The sequence below is a fragment of the Papio anubis genome, chromosome 18 (assembly GCF_008728515.1).
Source record: "Papio anubis isolate 15944 chromosome 18, Panubis1.0, whole genome shotgun sequence".
NCBI classification, from domain to species: Eukaryota; Metazoa; Chordata; class Mammalia; order Primates; family Cercopithecidae; genus Papio; species Papio anubis.
In genome coordinates, this window is record NC_044993.1 from 27,931,043 (window position 1) to 27,957,887 (window position 26,845).

At 37.1% G+C, this 26,845-nt stretch overlaps 1 protein-coding gene across 3 annotated transcripts in view; it reads left to right on the forward strand.

The window, feature by feature from the left end:
* CDH8 (cadherin 8) overlaps nt 1–26,845 on the forward strand; it is a 410,980-nt gene that overhangs the window by 104,789 nt on the left and 279,346 nt on the right. For all 3 annotated transcript variants that reach the window (XM_031658175.1, XM_031658177.1, XM_031658176.1), the window contains exon 3: nt 24,938–25,232. In XM_031658175.1, coding sequence (XP_031514035.1) covers nt 24,938–25,232 — 295 coding nt within the window. The remainder of the gene's footprint in view (nt 1–24,937; nt 25,233–26,845) is intronic.

Sequence of the window (26,845 nt, forward strand, 5' to 3'; positions counted from 1 at the left end):
GATATTTTGATGAGATGGCTTATACAACAGCACCGATAAAGAGTCCTTATATTGCCCATTTTCACAGTGTGTCTAAAATAAAGTGTGATTTCCATTTGCTCATTTAAAAGAATGCTAAACCTCTACTATTTACTCTTAGTAGGAGCATTAGTACAGCGGCCAGTGTTAGAATCAAGAGGTTACAACACTCAGTGGCTAGGGGCGCAGTCTTTGTCTCCAGGTTTAGAGTTGGAGGTGAGATAGGCAGCAACTGAGGAGGTATAGTGCAGGAACACAATAGATGCAGTTACCCAGTACAGTCAAGAGCCGTAGATGGCACCAGCTTTCTTATCTCATGTCTTAGAGCTGTCAAGGTTTCTTCATCAGAGAGCAAAACCGGCATAGTAAATGTAGCTAATACGCAACATTATGTGATAGAATTCCTATAAGTTTGCTTTTGATAGGGCCAAAAATTTGACTCTCAGATTCACAGTATTCTTTGTGAAGTGTAAAAGCTGATTAGTAGTACAAATCAAAGTACCCAAAAGATAAAATAAACTGATTCACGTCAAGAAATTTGGTTACTGTCTTATTGTTGAGACTACTTATTTTCCCCTAAGTATTTTCTGTTAATGGTACAGTAGGTGGTGTAATGAGCAATGTCCTTAAAACCAGCCATGTAATATCACAGTGAGGTGTTTCATACGGCTTTTAATTTCTAGCATTCCTTAATGTGGGTCACAAAAGTGCAACTATTACATGCAAAGTGCAATTCAGTGGAACTAACTTTACCGAAGGGAAGGACTAGTTATACAAATAATATTGCAATGGAACTCTCATGTGTTTGTATGTAGTGTAGGGATAGGTATTAGTGTATCCACAGCAAGGATTTTCAAATATTTTAACCAGCCTACTCCTCTTGTTAAACAATATCTTCAACAAACATATTTGAAATTGATACACTGGGGCTTCAGTATCATGCTGTAGCCATGTTGGCCACTGGGCTCCTCATGCCGCATCTCCTGAGCATCACAACAGATCCGGCCCCAGCACAGAGTTTGACGATGCCTGGGCCGTTAGGTGCCACCTGACCCCAACATTACTCATGATTGGAATAAACAGAAAGCCTAGTTTTGAGTCGCAGAACTAGTGAATAAAGTGACTTTTATGTGGAATTATTAACTAATTATTAACCTTTTGATATTTGTCTAGGAGGCATATAACTAATTAATATTATAATTGCAGTTTTAGCATTATTTCAAATAGAATTCTAGAATTAGTTTACAAATATATATACTTATAAATATACATATGTAATGTCTATGATTCAATATTAAAAATATGTACAGTGTGTGTGTTTAGTGTAAGATCTAAGGGAGTAGAAATAAAATAATGTTTGGCAAATCAAGATCTGTATCTACTATACATATATCTATACCTATGTACCTACTATTTCCAGTTAACAGGCATACTTCTAGTTAATGTAAACCTCATACTGACTTCATGAAATATTATTACCCCTGTAGCAATATCGAAACAGAAGCTAAGAGAAGTAAAATGATTGGTCTGAAGTTACATGATGTTTAAATCACAAAGCTGGGATTCGGGTTGAGGACCGAATGACTTCAAAACCTGTACTCTTTCTACTGTACAAGGATATTGAATTACATGACAAGTGAATCAAGGCAAAATGAAAAGAGGAGAGAAATGAATATGAATGATCTCCAAGGCTAACTGGTGGAGCACTCAGATAACAGGCAATGACTCATGCAATGCCTTCTAATGTGTCTGTTGTTTTTCACTCTTTATCCTTGAAATTGTCATGAAAGGTATGAATGACAGAGTTCAATGGCAGTAATTAGCCACTTCAAATAAAAAGTGCATAAGATCTTAAATGAGACCTTTTGTAGCCATTTTTCCTCTCAAACCTTGCCATTAGCTCAGCACACCCTAGATGCCAGTCTCCAGTGTGAGTCTACATAAAATTGCCGTTACTATTAAAGAGACTCATGTAGACTCACAAAAGAAATAATGGAATCTATTGAATCAAAATTATGAATCCTTTAATAGTGCCTCCTGTGACTGAGCACACTGCATTCTACCTGTCTCTGTTGCACAGACAACAGTTGTTTAAATGCTGGGTCGTTTGTGGGCATATGCTCCATCTGTCAGGTGTCATAGAAACCTAAGGATATAAAAAAGTCCTTCTACCACCTAATGGTTTTCATCTGTTGGTGAATTCAGGAGCTGACCCTTTAGAAAAATAGCTAACAAGGACACAGATCAGGGTGTTAATTTAGAAGGTGTTACAAAGACAGGAAGAAAAACTGTTTATAAATAAATCAGAAGACTTTGGAAAGGAATGGGAAGTATTGGAGATTAATGGGCTGCTGTCAGGAATACTTGGGTTCAAATATCTGTTTTCTTATTTTTTGTCTTGTGATTTAAATTATCTGCCGAAGGATCAAACCTCAATGAATGTTTACTCTATTTCATTCTTCCCATATTTGGAACACAGATTTTATTTTCCCACTTGTAAATGTATACACACACACACACACACACACACACACACACACACACATACACATACACATCCCTTCTGAGTCCCAGACCAGCATTTTATGATTCTGCTGCTTATTAGCTTGTGTGGCTTGGAGCAGGTTACTTAACTACTCTGTAACTCAGATTTCTCATCGATTAAATGAGAAAAATAAAAATGACCTTGTGGAGGTATAATAAGGATGAAGTAATGTATGTAAAGCAATTTGAATAGTATATGGTATATAGTAGATTCTTAATATATGTTTATTGCATTCTTCTTTCTCCATCTTTTCCTCTTTTCTCTGCTACTTTCTGACCTGATACTGGTCGGAGTCACCTTTGAAATCATAATGTTAGAGACTTTGTTTTGCTTTGTTGTTTCCTGCTTAACCAAACACCGCATGTTCTCACTCATAGGTGGGAACTGAACAATGAGATCACTTGGACTCGGGAAGGGGGACATCACACACTGGGGCCTATTATGGGGAGGGGGTACGGGGGAGGGATTGCATAGGATTTATACCTGATGTAAATGACGAGTTGATGGGTGCAGCACAGCAACATGGCACAAGTATACCTATGTAACAAACGTGCACGTTATGCACATGTACCCTAGAACTTAAAGTATAATAATAATTAAAAAAAAAAAAAAAGAAATACTTCAGAAGTCAAATCATTTACGGAGTAAGTGGATATTTACTATGAGTCTTGAATTTAACATTTTATGACATACATTTCCTCAAAGGAGTAGTATATTGTGCTCTTGCAGATGAATGACCCTACTTTAAACTCCCCTTGAAATTCATGTTGCTTGATGCTTTGAAATGAGTGTGGAGTGATTCTTCTGTAATTACACATGATGCATTAATTATTTCCTAATGAGGTCTAAATAAAACAAATTATAATAGCACACTGCTTTAGCTTCTCTAAAGCCATCAAAGTCGCGTCTCTAACAGTAAAAATAATTTTTCTCCTCCCTTAGATAGCATCAATTTTGGTGAAAGGTAAGCCTTGTGCTTTTTTTTGTGCTTTTTTTTTTTGAGACGGAGCCTTGTTCTGTTGCCCAGGCTGGAGTGCAGTGGCCAGATCTCGGCTCACTGCAAGCTCCGCCTCGCGGGTTCACGCCATTCTCCTGCCTCAGCCTCCCTAGTAGCTGGGACTACAGGTGCCCACCACCACGCGCTATTTTTTTTTCATATTTTTAGTAGACATGGGTTGTGCTTTTGAGCTACTTGATATTTTCTGTAACGATATAGTATCCTATTGAGATTAATTTCTTGACTGGGGTAAGGAGAAACAATGAGTATCCTGACTGCCATTAGCTGATCAGTGTTCTATTAAAACAACCATAATAAGAAAAACAAAACCTTGTTTGTTCTTCTTATTTTATTCTGTCTTGTAATTTAACCAGTGTGGCCATGTCTGATAGGCTTTTGACAGTGTTGCCACCCTGTGGTCTCACCTGCTTTAGTTGGACAATGGTAGTTTTCAATTAGTGTAAGCACGGCTTCTTGGACTGCCTCAGCAATTTCTCTCACACATATATTGTAATTATGTGTGCACCTCAATGTGTGAGACTATAAACATATGCTATATGATTGAATAGGAGTGCTGTCAACACTTTATTTTATGAGCGTATTAATTATGACTGAATAATAATGTGGATGCTAATACAGAGTAACACCCTCTACCTGGTTGATATTTACATTACCAACCACATCTCATTCTCAGAACAATGAATTTCAAAGTACGGAACAATTAGCAACTCTATGGAAATCCTACATTAAGAATGTCTTACAAATAATCCTCCTCAGGACAATTAACAGCTCTTTATTTAAATAGTTTTTATTTATTGATTTATTCTGCCCAAACAGGAGTTGATGCTAAAAATAGAAGGTTGAATTTTAGACTTGCAGTAACTAAAGATGACTGCATGGATAAGAAGGTTTTTAGTTTAAGTGTTTAAGTCTTTTTTTAAAAAAAAAAAACTAATATTCATTTCTTCTGATTATGTTGTTCCATCAATCACCAAGATCCTGTATATTTATAAGTGCAATGTTTGAGTATGATGCTCTTTAACCTTCACATGAGAACACACTGATGAAAACTAGCAAGCTTATTATTTTCAACAACTTTCAGTAGTGAATGTAGGGATCAGACGTGGGGAAGGAATTTTGTTATTAAATATCGTGTACCTGTGGATCTGGGTGAGCAGGTAACTTTGGCCTGATATTTAACTCTATAAGAGGAATAGGAATCTGCCATGGCCTCTAACAAGATGATGCGACGAGAACCTATATGCTGGGCAGACAGTAGAAGTATTATAAATAATTGTTAAAGGGTTAGGTTGGATATATCTCAACATAGACGTGAATGTTCCAAAGTCCCCCAAAATGTGTGGAAACTAAAATTGATTATTCCCTAATGGAAATATTTTGAACCACTTATTAAAAGTGGCATTGCCAAATAATACCATCTGACTTAGAGTATCAGGATTAAAATGACAACACAACAACCACGGAAAAGAATAACTTTTTGATCTCGAAGTCAGTGGTCCTCGTAGTGTGGTGCCTAGATCAACAATATTAGCATCACCCAGGAACTTCCTAGAAATGCAAGTTTTTTTATGTTCCATCCCAAAATTGCTAGAGAGGGCCCAGTGATCTGTGTTTTTACTCATGATTCTGATACTCATGATTCTGACACCTATGATTCTGATGCATGCAGACGTTTACCCAGTTCTAAAGAGATATATATGTATATATATTTAAATATATTAGATATATTTATATATACATATATGAGAGATATATGTATTTTTATTTAAATATATATGTATATATACACATATATACATATATGTGTGTGTGTATATATCCTCTAGCCATGTAGATTGCCAGGGCTTCATAATAACCTCAGATAATATTCACCTCAGGATATTCTGGGCAGGGAACTTGAATATGCTAACTTTATGTTGTATATTTGACATATAGTATTTCACTTGTTATTCACAACAGTTCAAAGAGGGAGGAGTTTATTTCCTCATATCTAAAATATTCATTAAATTAAAACAAAACAAATTTGACTTTGCTGTGGTCATACACTGAAGCTTTCAGACCCATGTTTTGTAATGCCAACCCTATAATTTTTTCCCAAACATCACGCTGCTACTTTTATTGGTTATTAATGGCAAAAGTTATCAGTGATGACACTGAGGACTAAAAAGATTGAGAGTGGGTATCCATTATCAATTAATTTTAATCCAGATAATTTTTTTATACAAAAAAACACTTATTGAGTGTTTGACCAATGGTGGAATGAAAGGAGTTGAATTTGGAATGAAGACACCTGTATTCTAATCCTCAAGGTATCTCATTTCCTTCATTGTTGGAAGAATTCCCCAGGGTTGTGGGAAAAATAACATGAAGCAACATATAAGACAGCATTGATAGAGCTTAATATCATATATGAAGTATTGGTAGAAACATGACACTTTAATGGATTTTATTACCTGTCAATAAGCTTTATTATTCATTTCTCAACTGTTAGAAGGTGGGCAATTATATTTTGCCAGACTGCATAAATTATTTGAATGGTTTTAACATAAGGAAAATACAAATATTTAAGGTGATGGATATCCCAAGTACAGTGAATTATTCTTTACAAATTATATGAATGTATTAAATTATCACATGTACTTTGAACTATATTAATCTATTCTCAATAAGAATAAAGTTTAAAAATACCCCACTCCTCCAAAATTGCATACATTTGTATATGATTTATAAATTTTAGAATTTTAAAAAGACATTTATATCGTTGCCTGGATTTTATATTTCTTCCATGTGAATGAATCTACATTTCATAGCTTCTGGATCAAAAAAGCTGGACATAGCATTAGTTATAAGCATGACAAAGTGAAAGTGGCCTCGACATAGGACAGTAGTGGGAATGGTTATGAAAATCCAAGTCCCTCTCATCAATAGATCTCTAAAAAGAACTTTCATAAAAAAATTTTTCACATGTATATTATTTACATACAAATTATACATAAAAATGGCATGTCATTATCTAAAAACAATAAAGTGAAAAAAGCAGGATGCAAAATAGTGTATAAAGTACTGTTCCACGTATAGCATAATTCTCTCTTTATGTGGCTCTTTATATAAATAATAAACACAGGTGGTTGCCTCTGGGTGGAGTGTTTTATTTTGCCCTGTATGCTTATTTAATTTGCTGTGTATTCTACAGTAAACATGAATTCCTCATATAATAATAAAAATATCTTTAGAAGGTGATTTTTTTTTCTATTTTTTTTTCTTTCTTTTGGACACCCCGGGGGTTCTGGAAGGTGATTGTTTTCTACAGAAAATTTGCATGAAACATATTTAGGGATGCAGGCTGTTTACTTCTTTAAAGTGCACTACAGTATTGATTTGGTAGATAGCTAACATTTGTTATCAAAGGACTGGATTCTTTCTGTCCTGTGATTAGGAAAATCTGTCCTAAATTACTGGGGCTGTGTGCACACACAAGAGAAATTGAGACTTCATTTTATTTCGTGGACAACTTCGGCTACATATTTCATTTGTCTCTGAAGAGTTGGTTCAGAATTGATATGATCTCTAATTTTCTTTCTTTTTTCCAGATGGAGTCTTGCTCTGTCGCCCAGTCTGGAGTGCAGTGGTGCGGTCTCTGCTCACTGCAACCTCCGCCTCCCGGGTTCAAGCAATTCTCCTGCCTCAGCCTCCTTAGTAGCTGGGATCACAGGCACATGCCACCATGCCCGACTAAGTTTTGTATTTTTTAGTAGAGATGGGGTTTCACCGTGTTGGCCTGGCTGTTCTTGAACTCCTGACCTCGTGATCTTCCCGCTTCAGCCTCCCAAAGTGCTGGAATTAAAGGCATGAGCCACTGCGGCCAGCCCATGACCTCAAAATCCAAAGTGCTTGGATTACCATGCCCTGCTCTTTTGCACTTTTAATGGCTCTTTTGCTGATTAATAATTTTCTAACATCATGTGTTTGGAAAATACTGGTTTACTGAGCTATGTAGAACTTCCAGATTTTATTATACAATATCAAAAAAATCATATTTTGTAACATCAGCATTTCACAGAAAAATATTTAAGTATTTAGAAGTTTCTATCTCAGGGACAGATCCAGATTTTCTGAAATTTGAATATTTTCTAGAATGTTCCGATTTTGATGTGGGTAACTATGACTGATTATCTTTAAAAGCATAAGATAGTTTTATTTATTTTAGATAAAGTATCTGCTAAATATAGAAGTCACAATAGCCATAGTTTGCTTTCAGTTGTTTTTTTCAAGAACATGAGGTTTTACGAATAAAGTGGTTAGTTCAGCTTACAAATGAAACAATCAGGCTACACTCTTGAGTCGACACTCACAGTTCGGTATGTACCAGAAGTGGTTTGTGTGTACTCCCTTTTCATCACAGATTATTACAAATGTAAGTACATAGGGCTGAGAGTTAATAAAAATATTTTTAATGATAAAATAATCATCTTTAATGCATCAAGAGAAAAGAACACTAGAACTGAAGTCATTCTGACAACTTAATTCTTTGCATGGTGGTCTTAGGTGAATTACTGACCCTGTTATAATAAAAATATTTTTTACTGCCTGATGAAAGACACTCTTATGTGAAACTGGATTTTTTTTTTTTTTTAATCCTGAGAATGAGTAATGAAGAGTTCTATGACTCTTAGTACAGTTGGTGGCACTGTGTTGATTGGTACTGAGGTGGCAGCAGTTGTACCCATCATTACATGTACATCAGTACAAATGTTAGTACAGTTCAAAAAAAAAGGTAAATAACTTTGACCTCCTGGATGCCTGGGAAGAGTCTTAGAGATCGCCAGGGGTCTATGGACCATTCTGTGAGTCCTGCTACTCTTGATGCTCCTGTTTCTTCCAGAGCTCAGGTCTAAAGTCCTGACAGAAGTAGTTCCTGTAGATGTAGGGAAGATCTTCTCACCAACCTTACCGCTTTACTTCTTGCCAGAATTGTTCAGCACCCTGTGCAAAGAAGGTTCACTATGTACAAGGTACCACTTCAGTTCACTGCATCTTTTCAGTGTACTTTTACTCCTGGCCTGAGTCTGGTGAGATGGAACGTTCACACACATAACAAGCTACAACATGTGGATTTGTTACTTACAGATAGGCAGCAAGGGATAACAGAGACCTAGGATTCATGATGAGCCTATCTCCAAGCCTCAGTAATGCTGCACCGGGTGGATGAAGTCTCGTCTGTGCATGCCCTACTTGTACTGCTACCAAGGGACTCCAGAAAATAGTCTGCCTTAGGATTTATACCCTGGGGCACAGGACACACTAGGCTCAAGTGTTGAAGGACATCTTGTTTGTAGCAGGAACAGGAACAGACCCCAGGCTGTCTGGCCAGTCTTTCCATATCTCAGGATGTTGCATTCCCATCACATTCTACAGTTATTCTTGAACAGTGCAGGAGAGAAAGCAGGGAGAACTGAGTTGGTTCAAGGCCATCCAGAAAATTGTCCTGCATCCTGAAGAAAATGACCAGGTATTTTTAAAAACCTTACCTATAGACGATTGAAACTCAGCCAGCAGGAACACAGCAGCATTCCATCCTTCCATCCTCTCTCTCCAGTTCTCTCCTCCTGCTCCCACCTTGCAAGGACAGACACACACACACACACACACACACACACACACACACACAGAAAAATAGGTAAATAATTTGTGCAATGTTGAACTGCATCAAGCCTTTATCCTGGCACAAGGTCACTTTCAAAGTACCCTCAGTTCTCACATGCAAAAATAATTAAAAATCAATTTATTTATTTAATGTCAGCACTTCATAATATGACAAAGTGAAGTCTACATATTTATCATTTAAAGAAATCTTTTGGAATCTGAGTCTCCCTCTGGTGTCTCTGACAGTCTTTTACATTAATAACGTGTCCCCCAATATTTTTCCTCTCCTCAAATGCACCAATATTGAAAGTAAATAACTAATACGGCAGAAAGCAAATATTCTCTCCTAACGCCTGCCAAGGTGAGCTTTTTGCCACTTTTCTTCCCTCTCCTTTCCATATCTATTAGTGTCTGTGTTAGCAGTGCTGACAACTTTTCATTGCAAATGAAACTAGCGTATCTAATCAATACAAAGAAGTTTAAAGAGGCCATACAATTTAATAGTGACCTGAGTTCATCAGGTCAGACACAACGTTATTATTATTATTTTATTTATTTATTTACTTATTTTTTGAGATGGAGTCTTGCTCTGTTGCCCAGGCTGGAGTGCAGGGGCACGATCTCGGTTCACTGCAACCTCTGCCTCCTGGGTTCAAGCAGTTATCCTACCTCAGCCTCCCAAGTAGATGGGACTTCAGGCATGCGCCACCACACCCAACTAATTTTTGTATTTTTATTAGAGACAGGGGTTCCACCATGTTGGCCAGAAAGGTCTGCAACTCCTAACCTCAGGTGATCCGCCCAACTTGGCCTCCCAAAGTGCTGGGATTATAGGTGTGAGCCAGGGCGCCCAGCCGACACAACATTTTTTTTTTTTTTTTTTTTTGAGACGGAGTCTCGCTCTGTCGCCCAGGCTGGAGTGCAGTGGCGCGATCTCGGCTCACTGCAAGCTCCGCCTCCTGGGTTCACGCCATTCTGCTGCCTCAGCCTCCTGAGTAGCTGGGACTACAGGCGCCCGCCACCACGCCCGGCTAATTTTTTGTATTTTTAGTAGAGACGGAGTTTCACTGTGTTAGCCAGGATGGTCTCCATCTCCTGCCCTCGTGATCCTCCCACCTCGGCCTCCCAAAGTGCTGGGATTACAAGCGTGAGCCACCACGCCTGGTCGACACAACGTTTTTAATAATCAGAGTGGATGAAGAAGTCGCGAATGAACATATCCATCTACTTTTTTCTATCTCAAATATATAGAAATACTTGGAGGAAGAAATGAGATAGAGTCGAGCATTTTCCTTTATTCAGAATTATATATTGAGCATCTATTTTGTACTGAATCAGTGCCATTATATTACTATTACTGATATTGTTGAATGTGCAAAGAAAGTTTTCATCTGTATATTTGTTAAGGGGCAGTATTAATATATGATCTCTGGAATAGATATTTCCCATTGATAGGATCTGATTTGCAAAGTATAGCTAGTAATTCTTCATCTTGTCATTGTTTTCTGCAAATGTCCGGCGCCACCCTCCCCGCCCCGCATCCACCTTTCTACCTCCAATTTCTAGGTTTGCTAGGTTTCCCAAAAGCTTGTTCTTCTTGAAAGGGAAAGTTCTGTTCACTTCATCACTCACCTCAATCCTTAGCCTCCTCTCCACAGGGGAGTATGGGGACGTCAGACCCTGCGGTGTTAATTGGGTATTACAGATTTTCAGAGGTCACTCCCTGCTGCAGTGATGAAAATTCTTACCTTGGATTTAACTTCGCAAGACTATTATTGAGCAAACAGGGAATATGCAAAATGTATCTTTAAAAAGAAAACACTGAACATCTGGTTTTGTGAACAGCGGAGTCCTTGATTTCAGGTGCTGACTTATATTTTTTTCTGTCCCGTACTTGATTCTGGTGTGCAATATTGAAACAATAAAACAAGCATGTGCTTGAGAAGCAAAGAGTCTTGGGTTTGAATCATTTTTTCTATCACTTGCTACATGTGATATTGAACAAACAATTAAATCCCAAATCTTCAGTTTCTGGAATATGTAAAATGAGAATTTTGTATGTGCCTCATAGGGTCGTGATAATTAAATGAAATAATAGACAATGAATATAATATATCTAGGATAGGGATACTCTCAATTAGTATTCTTGAAGAAATGGCTGAAGAGTCACATGAATAGATTTTCTTCTGTATCTGGGTAGCTGTGGTAGCAATATATTTTCCGAGTGTAGCCATGCAAACAGGAAGGCTGTGTCTAAATATTCACAGGCTATTTGAGTTAGAAAACATCTGAAAAGTAATTTAGTACCCCTTCTCTTATTTTACAAAGGAAGGAAGGTACAGTTAGAAAGCATACAAGGCTTACCCAAAGTCACTAGCTACTTCATCTGTAAACATATCAACATGTCCACAATTCTATTACTTATATTAATTGAAAATAGTGTATTGGCTCTCTGTTGTTGCTGTGACTAATTATTACAAATTTAGTGGCTTAAAATAAAACATATGTATGATCTTATAATTCTGTCAGTCAGAAGTCCAACACAGGTCTCACGGGACCAAGATAAAGGTGTCTGATTGGGTTGTGTTTCTTTCTGGCAGCTCTGGGGAAAATCTGGATCCTTGCTTTGTCAGCCTTCTGGAAGACCCCACACTTTTCTTGGCTAGTGGCATCCTTCCTGCATTGTCAAAGTCAGGAAGGTTACATCTCACCGACTATTGTGCAGTCAGATCTTCTTCTGAATACAAGAGAAAAACCTTTTCTTTTAAGGATCCATGTGATTAGATTGGGTTTACTTGGATAATCCAGAAAAAAAAAAAAAGTCTCCCTACCTTAAGGTGCTTGATTTAGTCACATCTGCAAAATCTCTCTTGACAGGTAAAGCACATATTTACAAGTCTGGGAATTAGGGAATGGATACTATTCCACCTACTCCACCTACCACACCTGGAATCATACCTATGCATAGTATCGCTGCAAACTGCAGCCATCATCTCGCATCTATAAGGTATTCGTTGATAATTACTTAGTATGCTTTACGAAGACATATGAGCTTGCTTGGGCTGCATTACCAAAATGCCACAGACTGGGTGACTTAAGCAACAGAAATTAGTTTTCTCGTGGTGCTGGAGGCTAGAAGTCCGAGATCAGAGTTCCAGCAGGTTTGCTATTTTCAGAGACTTCTCTCCTCGGTTTGTGACAGCTGCCTTCTCTCTGTGTCCTGACACGGTCTTTCCTCTGTGCACTCACATCCCTGCTCTCTCCATATGTGTTCAAATTACCTCTACTTATAAAGACACCAGTCAGATTGGATGAGGAACCTAACAGCCTTATTTTAACGTAATCACTTTTGTTTAAAGGCCTTGTCTCCAAATCTTGTTATGTTGTGAGTTATTAGGGGTTAGGGCTTCAACATATGGATTTTGATGGAAAATAATTTGGCCTATAACAGTGGGCTTGAAAGGATTATTTTTGGTTTTGATTAGAAATGGAACAAATTACTCTATTTTCATAAAATATTACTATTATTATTAATGTAGGAGTTATACATATTTCCAACAGTTTTATTTATGTGTGAAAGATCTATTTAGTGTGAAAGAGTGAGAGGGCATCTTTGGTTTTCAGGTTTCCTTTGAAGTTTTGTTTGGTTTTTATTTTTCAGCCAAATTTCAAGTTTTGTTTGTGGAATAGAGAAGGGAGAAACCTACACATGCACACACACAAACACACCACACACTTTTCAGTGGTGCAGGCTACGTTATTAGCGTTTAATTAGAATGACCTGATGGCATGCTAGGCACCGTTTCCAAATCTACATAATAGGTATTTTTCAGCATCCATGAGAGGTTGGTTCCAGGAGTCGCCAAGGATTCCAAAATCCACAAATGCTCAAGTTACTTATAAACACTGGCATAGGATTTGCATATAACCTATGTACATCCTCCTGTCTATTTTAAATAATCTAGATGACAAATTGAGCATCTCTAATTGAAAATCTGAAATCCATAATCTCTCAAAATTCAAAACTTTTTGATTACCAAGATGATTCCACCAGTAGAAAATTTGACACCTGACTTCATGTGACTGGTGCACAAAATTATTAAAAATCTTGTATAAAATACCTTCAGGCAGTATGTATAATGTGTATATGAAACATAAATGAATTTTGAGTTTGGACTTGAGTCTCATCCCCAAGATATCTCATTACGTCTATGCAAATTGTTAAAGTTTTCTAAAAATCCAAAATCTGAAACACTTCTGTTTCCAAGCATTTTGCATAAGGGATATTCAACCTGTACTTGTCATACACAATAGTATATAAATGCTATGTAAATAGTTGTTATACCATATTTGTTAAGAAATTGAATATTAGTTTTTATTGCTGTGTTTTAAAAATTGTTTTCTTTTTAAAAATATTTTCTATTTGTGGTTGTTTGAATACATGAATGCAGGACCCACAGATATGGAAGTCAAACTATATAGGGGTAATGATATTTGAGAGAGTAGTTTTATAAAAAAGCTTTCATGTATATATTATCTGTATGATAATCTGAGAAGACTTTTGACTGTGGTGCTTATGGCCTTATTAATAACATTTGAATAAGAGGAAATTAATATTAAAACATGTAAGTGACTTGTCCAAGATCATATCTGGTCATTGTAATTCAACTGAGGTCTTTTGATTTTCACTTATCTAAAAGGAAGGATGTTTGAGAATTTCTTTAGTCATGCTCTCATTCTCTCTTTCATCCACCCATACATTCCTCAGTAAAACCATTTGTCTATCCATTCTCTTCATCCCAATTATCTCATCTATCTGATTAGCCCTTCACCTATCCATCCATCAACCTACTCATCCATTCATTGAGTAATCATGACTGAAACTTCCAAATGTGATTATTTCTGTGAAGCAGGGATTTTTGTCACAAGCTTCTGCGTTCTTCCAAAGCTTTAAATGAGACCGTTTATTGCTCAAGAAGTAGGAGTAAGCAACACAGCTAAGTTAATATCAGGCATTTTGACTCAGGAAAAAACCTGATGTGCCATTGTCACACTCCTATTTTTTGGCCCAAATGAAACTCCAGTTTTATGTATGTCTTTTTTTTTTTTTTTTAACCTCAATTGCAATTCTGTTCCAAGTTCACAGCATTTTGATTGCCCCATACTCCCTTTATAAATATGGAATTTCATAGTAGATGACTGTTATTTGGTTATCTACTGTGTTCCTTCCCGCTGTGCTATTGTCGCTTATTTGAGTAACAAGATGCATCCTGTTTCGTGAGTGATTGCGATTACTGTATCAGAAATCTATCTCATATTTTCAGCTCCTATTAGTACTCTTGTTAATCAAGCTCTTTGAAACATAAAGAGCATTGATACAACATTCTCTCAGGATTTCACACTTTTTGACAGTACAATCTAATGTTCCACTGTGACTTACCCTTAGGAAAATTTTCTGAATATTTGTTATGTGTGTTAAATATCCATATCTCTGTAAGATGCACTTCTTTTGTTTGGCTGATAAACTTGGGTGTATTTTTCAGTCTTATTCTTACTTTCATCATTTATTACTTCACTGGGTTTTTGTCAAAAACTTCTCCTTTCTTTATAGAATGGATGGATATCTGTATCCATATCTATATACATATCTATATCTCTATTCATCTACCTATCAAGAGAGAAAGAGAGAGAGAGGTGGGAGGGTTAGGGAATTCATAAAGAGATACTGTGTTGATGAAAATCAAATATGTACCAAAGCTCTTTATAGAAGAATCTCTTGTAATTAAAGTTTGACTTCCAATGCCTATGCCTGCTTTAGTGCAAAATGAGGAGTAATGCCCTGGGACAGAATAACTTGTTAGTTTTTTTCCCAAATCTATCTTTTGCGATAACACTGTGGTTCTTGCAGCCTACCCACTCATCAGTGCATCTATTGGTTTATTCATAAATTTATTTAAAACATTTAATGTGCATTGAAACATAAATGGAAGGATGGCTGAGAATCTCATTTATTTAGTCATCGCTTTATTACCATGCCCTTCAACCATGCATTTTCTAATAAAATCACTCATCCAGCCATATTCTTCCTCTTAGTTCTCTTATCAATCAATTTATCCATCCATCTATCCATCCATCCATCCATCCATCCATCCATCCATCCATCCACCCACCCACTCTTGGAGTTATTCACCTAAATCTCTTTTTAGTAATTGACTCACTATTACTATTCACTCGCACTCTTGCCCACTCAAGTGGCACTCACTGACCCAATGCACATCGACCACCCTCTTCCCATATCTCAGCTTATAATTATTAAGTAAACAAGAAATAAAACCTTCCAGATTTATTTTATATCATTGCTTATTTTATGGGTACATACCAAATATGTATTTATTAAGTAACTTGCCCAATGTAAGACGTTAAGCTCAGATTTTGTCCAGATAATTTAATTCAAGAAGTTACATTCTTATTTTTACTGTAAATCAATGTTGTATATTGAATTCTAACCCAGAATATGCTGATAGGTATACTTTTCTTGGAAAGTAATTCCAGGTTAGGCAGACTCATCATTATATTTCCTAAATTTAATCCCCGTAAGAGTCCATCCTATATGCCTTTTTATTTGAATATCATAGTTTCTGGGACATATTGTGCCTTTAACAGCATTATCTATTATCTAACGTTAATAATGACAAGAACTCTAAAGGATGGGTACTGTTATTAAAATATCTTGCAAATAAGGAAATTAGTCTTGGAGAGGTTAAATAAATTTCTCAGTATCTTTGTTCCAATCTACCTCTATTTCTTATCAGACTCTTATTCTAGATCCCATAATCTGAACACTTTTAAATCTTTGTTTGTCTTAGAGAAACATTGATTTCCAAACTTGTAAGATTTAATATTTTAATCAGACTATTATCAGCATACATAAGAAAATATGTATCCAAAGAAATGATTTCTGTTGCCATTTTTGGTGGCAGCTTGGTTAAATATCAGCGTTTCCAATACAGAATGCAAAGGAAAAGAGAAAGAATATAGAATTTGAGCATTCTTGGTGTATTTTTAAGACCTTTTAAAAAAATTAAATGGTCATATTTAAGTTATTTTAATTTTTGGCATAATTACAGAATTAATCCACCTAACTTTGCTTTCTCTGAATCCTATCAAAAAGGTTTCATTTGTGTGTGGGTTCTTATATAAAAAGAATTTGCTCATCATAATAACAAGTATTTCAGAATCTTAGAAATTATATGTTTTATAAAAAAATGAGGTTCGTGAACTTTATTGGAGTCTAGCTACAAGCAACGGATTTGCTATAGGGCTGACACATGTTTCCAAACCTGTACAACTGTAGTCCAGACCGAAGATTGTAGAAAATTTGCCAAGGCCATGAACATTGGCTTGGGAATTCTCCTGGGAAAAAGCTTGCCAGCCTCTCCTTGTCAAATATTCTCTCTTTGCACTTCTATTAGTTGAGTTTTTGGGTATACTGCCTTTCTATTTCTAGGTTTATTCTATTTCAAAATTTTACAGGACAGATTGGTTTACAGAAGGTGCCTAGACCATGTGGTTTCATACACATGGCTTCTAAATAAATGTATATATTATATTTCTATTGCCATTCAGGAGCAAAGTAGAGAGGCTTCTCTATTCTGTCTACTCCTCCTCTAGAGACTCAGGAGGTCTTCAGACTAACTATGCATGCTTTCCTGGGGGTCTTTGTAAAATTATGCTAAAGTGTGTAAGTTCTGGAATCTGACACAATGGATTACATCCAATTCTGTCACCTAAGTCATTCATCCGTGTAAAATCACTGACAAAGTGTAAGGCATTGAGAGATATCTTATGGAGACAAAAAGTTAGTCTTTAATGAACACTTAATATGTGCCAAGTACCATGCTGGTTGTTTGGTATAGTGATGAATAATGTACATAGAGGGCTTGCCCTTGTGGAACTTAACCATTTACAAGAGTAGCACAAACAGTGCATTCCATTCTTTGACTTTTTTCCAGGGGTTCACAGCCAAAAACAGCAGTTCACTGGGGCTTGTTTTCAATTTTCTATTTCTCTGGGCACCAGTCCCCATGGCCAGGTCAAGCTGTTCGATGCTCACACCAGCAGCTGACACAGAATGCAAGGAAAGCATGTATGAAGTATCAAATGCTACACATTTGCCTGTCATAAAATATTAAGTATTTTTCTTTCTTTTTTTTGTAGAGCAGAGGTTATTTCCACTGTAGGATACTGTGTTCTTTTCATTTGATCAAGGATTATTTCTCCTTTAGCCTTTCACTTTGTAAGACAAATTTAAGAGTACTTTGGTATAATATGAGAATTACCTTGAGAAGTGTTTTTATTTCACAGAAATATTGTTTCCTTAGACTATGTGATCATGAGGGTCATTGCATATTCCAAACTTAATTTTAACTAAAATTTTGGGGTGTTTGTATGCTTATTGCCTAGCTTTAATTTTATGATGTAATTTGTTTCTGCAACTTGTTAAGAATGGAAGGACTGAATGAGAGAACTATATTTGGCTTATTTAGATTGACTGTAGCAGTAAAACATTTCAGCATATAAAGGCATTTTCCAAATTATGTGGTGCAGCCTGAAGCCTCCCTCCTCCCATTCCATCTACCACCATCACGTGATGCTTTATTCAGCTCCAAAGCATCAATCACAAGTGGGTTCTCCCTGAAAACAATGATGGCACCTCACGGTTTCTTGAATGGTCTATTTCACCTTTGGTAACATTCATTGTGAGATGTTCTGTAGTATGCAAGAAGGCTGAATGGAAGTTAACATGAGTCAATTTCTTTTCTTTTCTTTTTTTTTTTTTTGAGACGGAGTCTCTCTCTGTCACCCAGGCTGGAGTGCAGTGTGGCGATCTTGGCTCACTGCAAGCTCCGCCCCCGGGTTCACGCCATTCTGCTGCCTCAGCCTCCCGAGTACCTGGGACTGCAGGCGCCCGCCACCACGCCTAGCTAGGTTTTTTTTTTTTTTTTTTTTTGGATTTTTAGTAGAGACGGGGTTTCACCGTGTTAGTCAGGATGGTCTCGATCTCCTGACCTCATGATCCACCCGCCTCAGCCTCCCAGAGTGCTGGATTACAGGCGTGAGCCACCGCGCCCGGCCACATGAGTCAATTTCAAGGCTTACTCCTGATCCTTTTGGTAATAGTTCAGAAACATGCAAAAAAGTCTTCGGCTCCTCCTTTTCTTTCTCCTTCCTACCCTTTCACTGTCCTAGTAGCCTAAACATTTGTCTGCTCTAGATTGAAGTCCTATATGCTCACCATTTTGGAGACTTAGGCCCAAAACTAGTATCATGTCAAAGTCCCTGGTCCCATCTTTGATATTGAATGGATCTGAGTTAAGGATTGTAATTCATTCACTGATAGATTGATAGCCAGCAACCCAGTTTCTCTCTCTATCCCTGACAGGTACTTTGCTAGATTTGGAGAAAATAATGCTAAGATGTAATTTGATTCAAGAATGCTAAGCTTGCTCTCCTCTCTCAGGGTGAGCAGATTCATGAAAAATTGGGATCAGTATATGACAGAGATTCATATTGCAGCGATCCCTGTCAACCTTTTTTTTTTTTTGAGATGGAGTCTCACTCTGTCACCCAGGCTGGAGTGCAGTGGCATGATCTCGGCTCACCGCAAGCTCCGCCTCCTGGGTTCACGCCGTTCTCCTGCCTCAGCCTCCCAAGAAGCTGGGACTACAGGCGCCCGCCACGCCGCCCAGCTAATTTTTTGTATTTTAGTAGAGACGGGGATTCACCGTGTTAGCCAGGATGGTCTCGATCTCCTGACCTCGTGATCTGCCTGCCTTGGCCTCCCAAAGTCCTGGGATTACAGGTGTAAGCCACCGCACCCGGCCCCTGTTAACTCTTTGGGTTCTAAAAGATGTAGGTTTTCTCCCCAGTAACTTATATATTTCTTTTTATTTCTTTCTTTACTTCACTTTTTTTTTTTTGTTTTTGCAACAGGGTCTCACTCTGTCACCTAGGTTGGAGTGCAGTGGTACAATCATGGCTCACTGCAGCCTCGACACCCAGGCTCACATCATCTTCCCACCTTGTCCTCCTGGGTAGCTGGGACTACAGACATGCACCACCATGCCTGGCTAATTTTTTCTATTTTTTTGTAGATACAGGGTCTCACTTTGCTGCTCAGGCTGGCCTTGAACTCCTGGGCTCAAGCAATCTGTCTGCCTCAGCCTCTCTAAGTGCTTGGATTACAAGCATGAACCACCATGCCTGGCCCTTAGGTACTTGGAGAAACTTTCCCATGATGTCCTTCTTGATAGAGTGAAACTTCAAAATGAGTTCTGATGTCAGAGCTACCTGATTTTCAGATGTGGAACAATTTCCCTTGTAATTTACTCAATCCCAATCCTCATCTTATTCTAGAGGAAGAGGTAGGCAGAGTGGCCCAGTTTGATCTTCTCTGGTAACTGAGGCATAATTTGGTATTAAGATAGCTACCCACAAAGGAGAATTTAACTACTCTTGGTGCCGTTGTCCTAGGATTACTTTAGGTTCGTGAAGAATCCTGTGTGAGAGGATGAAAAAGTAATTTGCATTTTTTTCACAATCAGTATGTGCAACCTTGAGAAGGATATGAATGATATTGAAGACAAAGGTTCTTACTCTGATTTCGAAAGCAGTGATGTCTGTGTACAAGATAATTGGCATCTATCATCCATTATTCATCCATTACCCATCTGTCTATCACCTACCCATCTTTTCTTCCATCAGCCCCTTTAAAATGTCTCAATTCCCATGTTGGATGCTAAATTTGAATACATACTTGAGGAAATTCAAGGGCTCTGCATTTATCTTACGTAAGATTTTAGGGCCCTAGGACTTATTTTTCTAAATTCCTTTGTCTTCTTTTTAAAATCATTGTTTTGAAAATAAATGGAAAAATATCCTTTCTTTCCATTCCTTTATTTTCACTTTACTCCACAAATATTTACCGAGCTTCCAACAATAGGCCAGACACCTTACTAGGCAGAGGAAATACAAAGGAGAACGAAATGCAAATGATTCTTCCCATGAAACTTTTATAGTAAAATCTTGTCTTTTAATTGGAAGGTGTTATGCAAATATATGGAAGATGATGAGGGTGTAATGGTGCTGATACACACAATTCAGCTCAATTATGTAGCAGTCCTGTTAGGATTCCTGAAATTGAAGGAATTTTTTTTTCAAGACAGAGTCTTGCTCTGTTGCTCAGGCTGGAGTAGAATGGCACAATCTTGGCTCACTGCAACTTCCACCTCCTGGGTTCAATGATTCTCCTGCCTCTCAAGTTTTAATCATTACTTCTTTGGGGTAGACTTTCTGTCCCTCTATACCCTATTTTCTGGGTCATGTAAAATTTCTGTATGCTCTCACAGCCCTCAGTTCCTTTCTTAGCATAGCTCTTAGAGCATGCGTTTGAATCCAGAAATGAACTCGAAAGCTTGTGCCATTAAGTTTGCTACTTGCAGATTATAAACTCTCTGGAAAAGTTGTGTGAAAATCTCTGAATCTCAATCATCTCATTGGTAAAATGAAGAAATGGTTTCTAGTTTGCTGTGAGAATAACATCATAAATATGAAATGTTTACCAGGTGATAAGTAGTCAACACATTAATAATAACCATAATTGTATGTATTAATTACAAATATTAACAATATATTACTATGTAGTTAATTATTAATAATATTAATATATTAAAGGCTCTATTTCCCATAAATTTTCTGTTTGTTTCGGTCTCCCACAAAATTCTGGTATTTTGAGAGCAGGGACTTTGTCTGTGTTTTTTATTACTCTACCTCCATCCCTAAGACGGAGAAGAGCATGGGGTTGATTGTATGAATGAATGCGATCTTATTGTAACACAGCCAGCTGAGTGAGTCCTACCTGCCCAGGCAGGATTGCATGTGATTCTGATCCTGCTCTGGTTAGCAGAAACAGCCCTTGGAAGAGATGGCACTCGTTCCTCTAGATCACCCTTCCCCAGACGTTTTGTCACCAAGGACCAGTTTTGTGGAAGACAATTTTTCTACGGACTGGAGAAGGTGGGATTTTGCTTTCCAGATGAAACGAATCTACTTCAGATCATCAGGCATTAGATTCTCATAGGGAGCATGCAACCTAGATCCCATGCATGTGTAGTTCCCAACAGGGTTCCTGCTCCTATGAGAATCTAATGCCTCTGCTGGTCTGACAAAGGGTTCTGGGTGGATATGTTCACAGGGCAGTGTTGTTGTTATGTGAACAAAGTATAACACACTTATGTGAAGAGCAGCAAAAAAAAAAAACAGCAGCTTGTAACCATGTATCCACTCTGTGTTTTGTATGTTTCACATGAAACATTCTTAGCTCATTTTATGTTTCTAAAAAGGAAATGATTATATGGGAAGTGATTCACATAGTCCTTATCATACACGTAGTGACCCATAAAGGGTAACTAATCATAATAACTTTAAATAAGTGTATCAGTAAGTTGAAAATAACACTTTTTTTTCTCCTTGACCTTTTTAAAAATCATTTTAAAAGCATTTTGGTTTATACCAAACAGTCCAGAGTATTTTTTAAGCAGTAATATTAGCTCACCTGCTGCTCACCTCCTGCCCTGAGGCCCGGACCAGAATTAGTTCACGGCCCAGAAGTTGGGCATCCGTGTTCTAAATGATGCACGTATGTGAACATTCAGTGCACTTGGGATATCTTTGGCTCCATAATCTCAGAGAGGGAGTTCTTAGGTGGGGTACATTGATGGGGCAGTGTTGTTGCATTAAGTGAACAGAGTATGACACACTTATATGAAGACTGACAGAAAAAGCTACAACTCGTAACCATGTATCCTGAATACTTTGGAGGGCCAGACCTGCAGCCTCGGTAACTGCTCTCTGTAAATTGCTGATTTTGCACACCTACAGTCTTTTCTTGTATTATCAAGTTGGTCACCTGAACAAGTCATGTGCAGGTACATGACTTGAGTCATGAGTATATACATGTCTGTGTGTGTCAGTGTGTGTGATACAAATAAAAGGATGAAATAAATGAATATTCATATATACAATATTCTGTTCTGAGATTATCATTGGCCCCAGGATCTGGATTTTACTTAGATAAGCTGAAAGTAAAATTTCAGAAAGCAAGAGGAAGTATATACCTCATTTTTTTTAAAGTGCTATATGTTTAAAAGCTATTTTTGAAGGGAGTCTTGAGAATTTGCTTTCACTTACATTGGAACTGGGATTATCACAGTGTTTTCAGATAGTTGCATATGACCGAATGTGACATGAAGGAAAAATGGACACTTAATAGTGCCTCTTCTCTGTTTTAATAATTTTCAGATAGCTGGATGGTCTCAGTTTCTAAAATCAATTCTGCACATAGATGCTTTATCCCTGTCTTCTAGGCAAAGTAACTGAAACACAAATAAATGAGTGAATTTCTTCACTCATTTCTCTAACTATATAGTTCATATAGTTAGAGAAACTATATAGTTAGAGAAACCGGAATCTTAGCTTTGTGTTTTGTTCTTTCAAAAACCTATGCTTCGCCGGGCACAGGGGCTCATGCCTGTAATCCCAGCACTTTGGGAGGCCGAGGTGGGTGGATCACAAGGTCAGGAGATCGAGACCACAGTGAAACCCCGTCTCTACTAAAAATACAAAAAATTAGCCAGGCGCCTTGGCAGGTGCCTGTAGTCCCAGCTACTCAGGAGGCTGAGTCAGGAGAATGGCATGAACCCGGGAGGCGGAGCTTGCAGTGAGCTGAGATCGCACCACTGCACTCCAGCCTGGGCGACAGAGCGAGACTGTGTCTCAAAAACAACAACAACAACAACAAAAAACCAAACCGAAAAAACCGATGCTTCTTTTTTATCATTAGTTACTTCCCTTAGTTATTTTTAAACACAAGGGAGCATTAAAACATAAAATTGTAATACCATTTAATAATCAGAGGCTATTGGTAATTAGAAGAAAATATGGCACAAATAAGTTTTAACATAAATAATAATGACACGAAATGCAATAGTTTATTTGTTAATTAACAAAATTTTGTGGGCAAAAATATACATAGTGATCCCTTCTGTGTCTCAAGAACTCTTTGTATGTGAATGGAAACTTCCATGAAGTATATATTATTCAAATTTTTTAATAAAAATGCTAATGGAAATATTAAAATGCACATAAATTAAAATGATCATAAATTAGGATTAATATCACATTAATGAATTATAATCCCACATTCATTAAGATAAAGTGGCATTTCAATATTTGTTCATGCTAATACATTTTATACAATAAATGAAAGGGATACGTTTTGAGAATCAATAAATATTTGATGTAATTGTATGCTTTAACTTTAAAAAATATGCAAAGGGAAAGTAGGAGATCTAGATGCATTTGGAATCTTTGTTGCTATTTTACGTCTTTTTTATAAGCCTTTCTTTTCACTTATTGAAGGGCTTAATACAATTTAAATTGTCGAAGAAAGTGAAAGAGGCTGTTCTGAATAAAGGGAATCCCAAGAGAATACAGCGTCTTTTGAATTTCTAGGCGTTTCTTTCCACAAGACAGTTTTTTTTTTTTTGGAACAAATATTTGAAATCTCAGCTGGAACTATATTGGCAATTAAGTAATTGAATTAAACTGAAAATATGTACGTTGAAGTAGTACATTGTAATGGACTTGTCTTTTAAAAATTCAAATCCCCAAATATATATATTATTATTTTATTTTATGTTAGTTTTTTTTTTTTTAAACAGGAGAAACACCATGTATAATATCAGAATACTCCTGTCTCCTGCTTGGGAGAAAATTGTCAGAACCTTAAAACCAGGGATTCTGTTTTCCCTGGTACCTACCACAGTGTTTTAGGCAGAGAATTTGCCTGACACACAAATTCAGTAAATATTCATTGCTATGACCAAAAATGGATTTGGGTTCATGGTGAAAAGTTGTCATTTTCTGGGGTGTTCCATTTCTGGAAAAGGTACTCCTATATCCTGGCCTCAGTGTTCTTCTCTATAAAATGGGAATGATTTTCCTGGACTAGAAGAATTGTCCAAACTAAAGGAAAAAAGGCTTTCAAAAATGTAATATCTTAATATCAGTCAATATATTAGAATTACTTTTGTTTGTATAAATATCACAGGCAGATCTGAATTGAATTCTGAATCTACCTCACTTGAGTCTGTCAAATGTCAACCTTGGAGAGATAAATATGTGCCTTGTTCAGCATCAGTTTTCTTATGTTTCATATGAAACATTCTTAACCCAGTTTTTTAAATAAAAAGGAAATGATTATATGAGAAGTGATTCACCTAGTACTGGGCATACAGATATTGACCCATAAAAAGTAACTAATCATAATAATTTAAATAAATGTAATAGATTGAAAATAAAACATATATTTTTGTATTTTTCTCCTTGACCTTTTTATCATTCTAAAAGCATGTTGTTTTGTACTAAACAGGCCAGAGTACTTTTTAAGGACTGCTCTAACTTATTTAGGTGAATTTCATTATATTTTATTCTTAATTGATATCCGCACAGCTGCATACGCTTTGTACAGCTACTATTAGCAGAAATTGATGATGTTGTGTAAAAAGAACCAACTTGATATTCAAAAAGGAGGTAGTTAAAAAAATAACTTTTCAGGTTGCTCTATCACTAACTAATGCCATTTTTCATTTTAGCTACACACAGACCTGGATCCTGGGAGCAAAAAAATCAAGTATATCCTATCAGGTGATGGAGCTGGGACCATCTTTCAAATAAATGATGTAACTGGAGATATCCATGCTATAAAAAGACTTGACCGGGAGGAGAAGGCTGAGTATACCCTAACAGCTCAAGCAGTGGATTGGGAGACAAGCAAACCTCTGGAGCCTCCGTCTGAATTTATTATTAAAGTTCAAGACATCAATGACAACGCACCAGAGTTTCTTAATGGACCCTATCATGCTACTGTACCAGAAATGTCCATTTTGGGTATGTATGCTTCCAATTTCACAGACCTATTAAAAGTCATCTTTAAAATAGCTCCTGGCATCAAGGATCATGTATTGCTGAATAAAAGACATTTATTACCGCCTTATCTCTAATTTGCATTTCCAAATTCCCCTTTTTGGCCTAAGTTCCGCAGCTCAGTAGCTTTGGTCCCTTAGTAATAGGAACTGACGGAAGAGCAAGTTTATTAAAATAGCTTTCCTTACATGACAATACTTCAATAGGCTGAATTTGTATTCCTCTCATAGACTTGTAGTTTGAGTATTGTTACTGAGGCGGATTTATCAAGATTTGTTCTAACATGCCAAGCTAATCCTGTTGATATTTGCTTGATGTTTAATTATTTGTTTGTGTATATTCACATGCAGATGCAGCACACAGAGAAATAGAAAGTCATCTAGGCCTGTCGTCAGCCAGATACTAGGTTGCTCTGGTGGTTTGTGTCTAGGGTGGATTAGGCAGTCACGATTACCAAGGGCCTCTGTATTTGTGTCCATCTTAACATTTTTTTTTTTTTTTTTTTTTTTTTTGAGACGGAGTCTCGCTCTGTCACCCAGGCTGGAGTGCAGTGGCGCGATCTTGGCTCACTGCAAGCTCCGCCTCCCGGGTTCACGCCATTCTCCTGCCTCAGTCTCCCGAGTAGCTGGGACTACAGGTGCCCGCCACCACGCCTGGCTAATTTTTTGTATTTTTAGTAGAGACGGGGTTTCACCGTGGTCTCGATCTCCTGACCTTGGCCCGCCTTGGCCTCCCAAAGTGCTGGGATTACAGGCGTGAGCCACCGCGCCCGGCCCCATCTTAACATTTTTTAGGAGTGACTGCTAGTACCATTGACCCACTCTCAATTTTTCTGAGCCATTGAAGAACCCATTACATATTACAGAGCAATCTGTATTTCAAACATGATTTTATTCTTGTTTCTTCCTCTTTGGATCTGCTTATCTATCCATAAACCTAGCCTTGATGATAAGAAACCCCTCAATCTAGATATTCTATAATAAAAGGAAGGATTTTAGAGCTTTTCCTTGTATGATAAAAGTAGTAGGCAGAATCTAAAGTTCAAAGTATAAGATTACAATAGCCATTTTTTAAAAATGTGTAATGCATATACAAGTTTGTTTCAAATTGCATTTAAGACAGCCTATAAGGATGCACGCTATGTAGTAAAGTCACATAGGTTTGAAGCAGATGAACAAGATAAAACAAATAAACACAGGTAGAGATAAATTGGAAGCCAGAATTTGGTGAATACGGACATGTATATTCATTATTTAAAGCCCCCAAATTTAGGATTAAAGGAACTGCGAGAAAAAATAAAAAAGGAAATCTGATCAAGAACCCTGTTCACAAGTTTTATAAAATCAAATTGCTCAAGAAAATTGCAAATAAATAAAGATATGAACACCAGAGGAAGTATACAGACATATAGTGTCTTCAGTAACATCTTCACTTTAGACTCAAATAAAGGCCAAGTATTGATTGTGGTTTCCAAGGCTAAATTGGGTGACCATTATCAGGTATAGCACAGAATGTCCTTACCTCCCAAATGTGGTCCTGATATTTTAATTTAGCAATTCAGTGACATACTCGTGTGT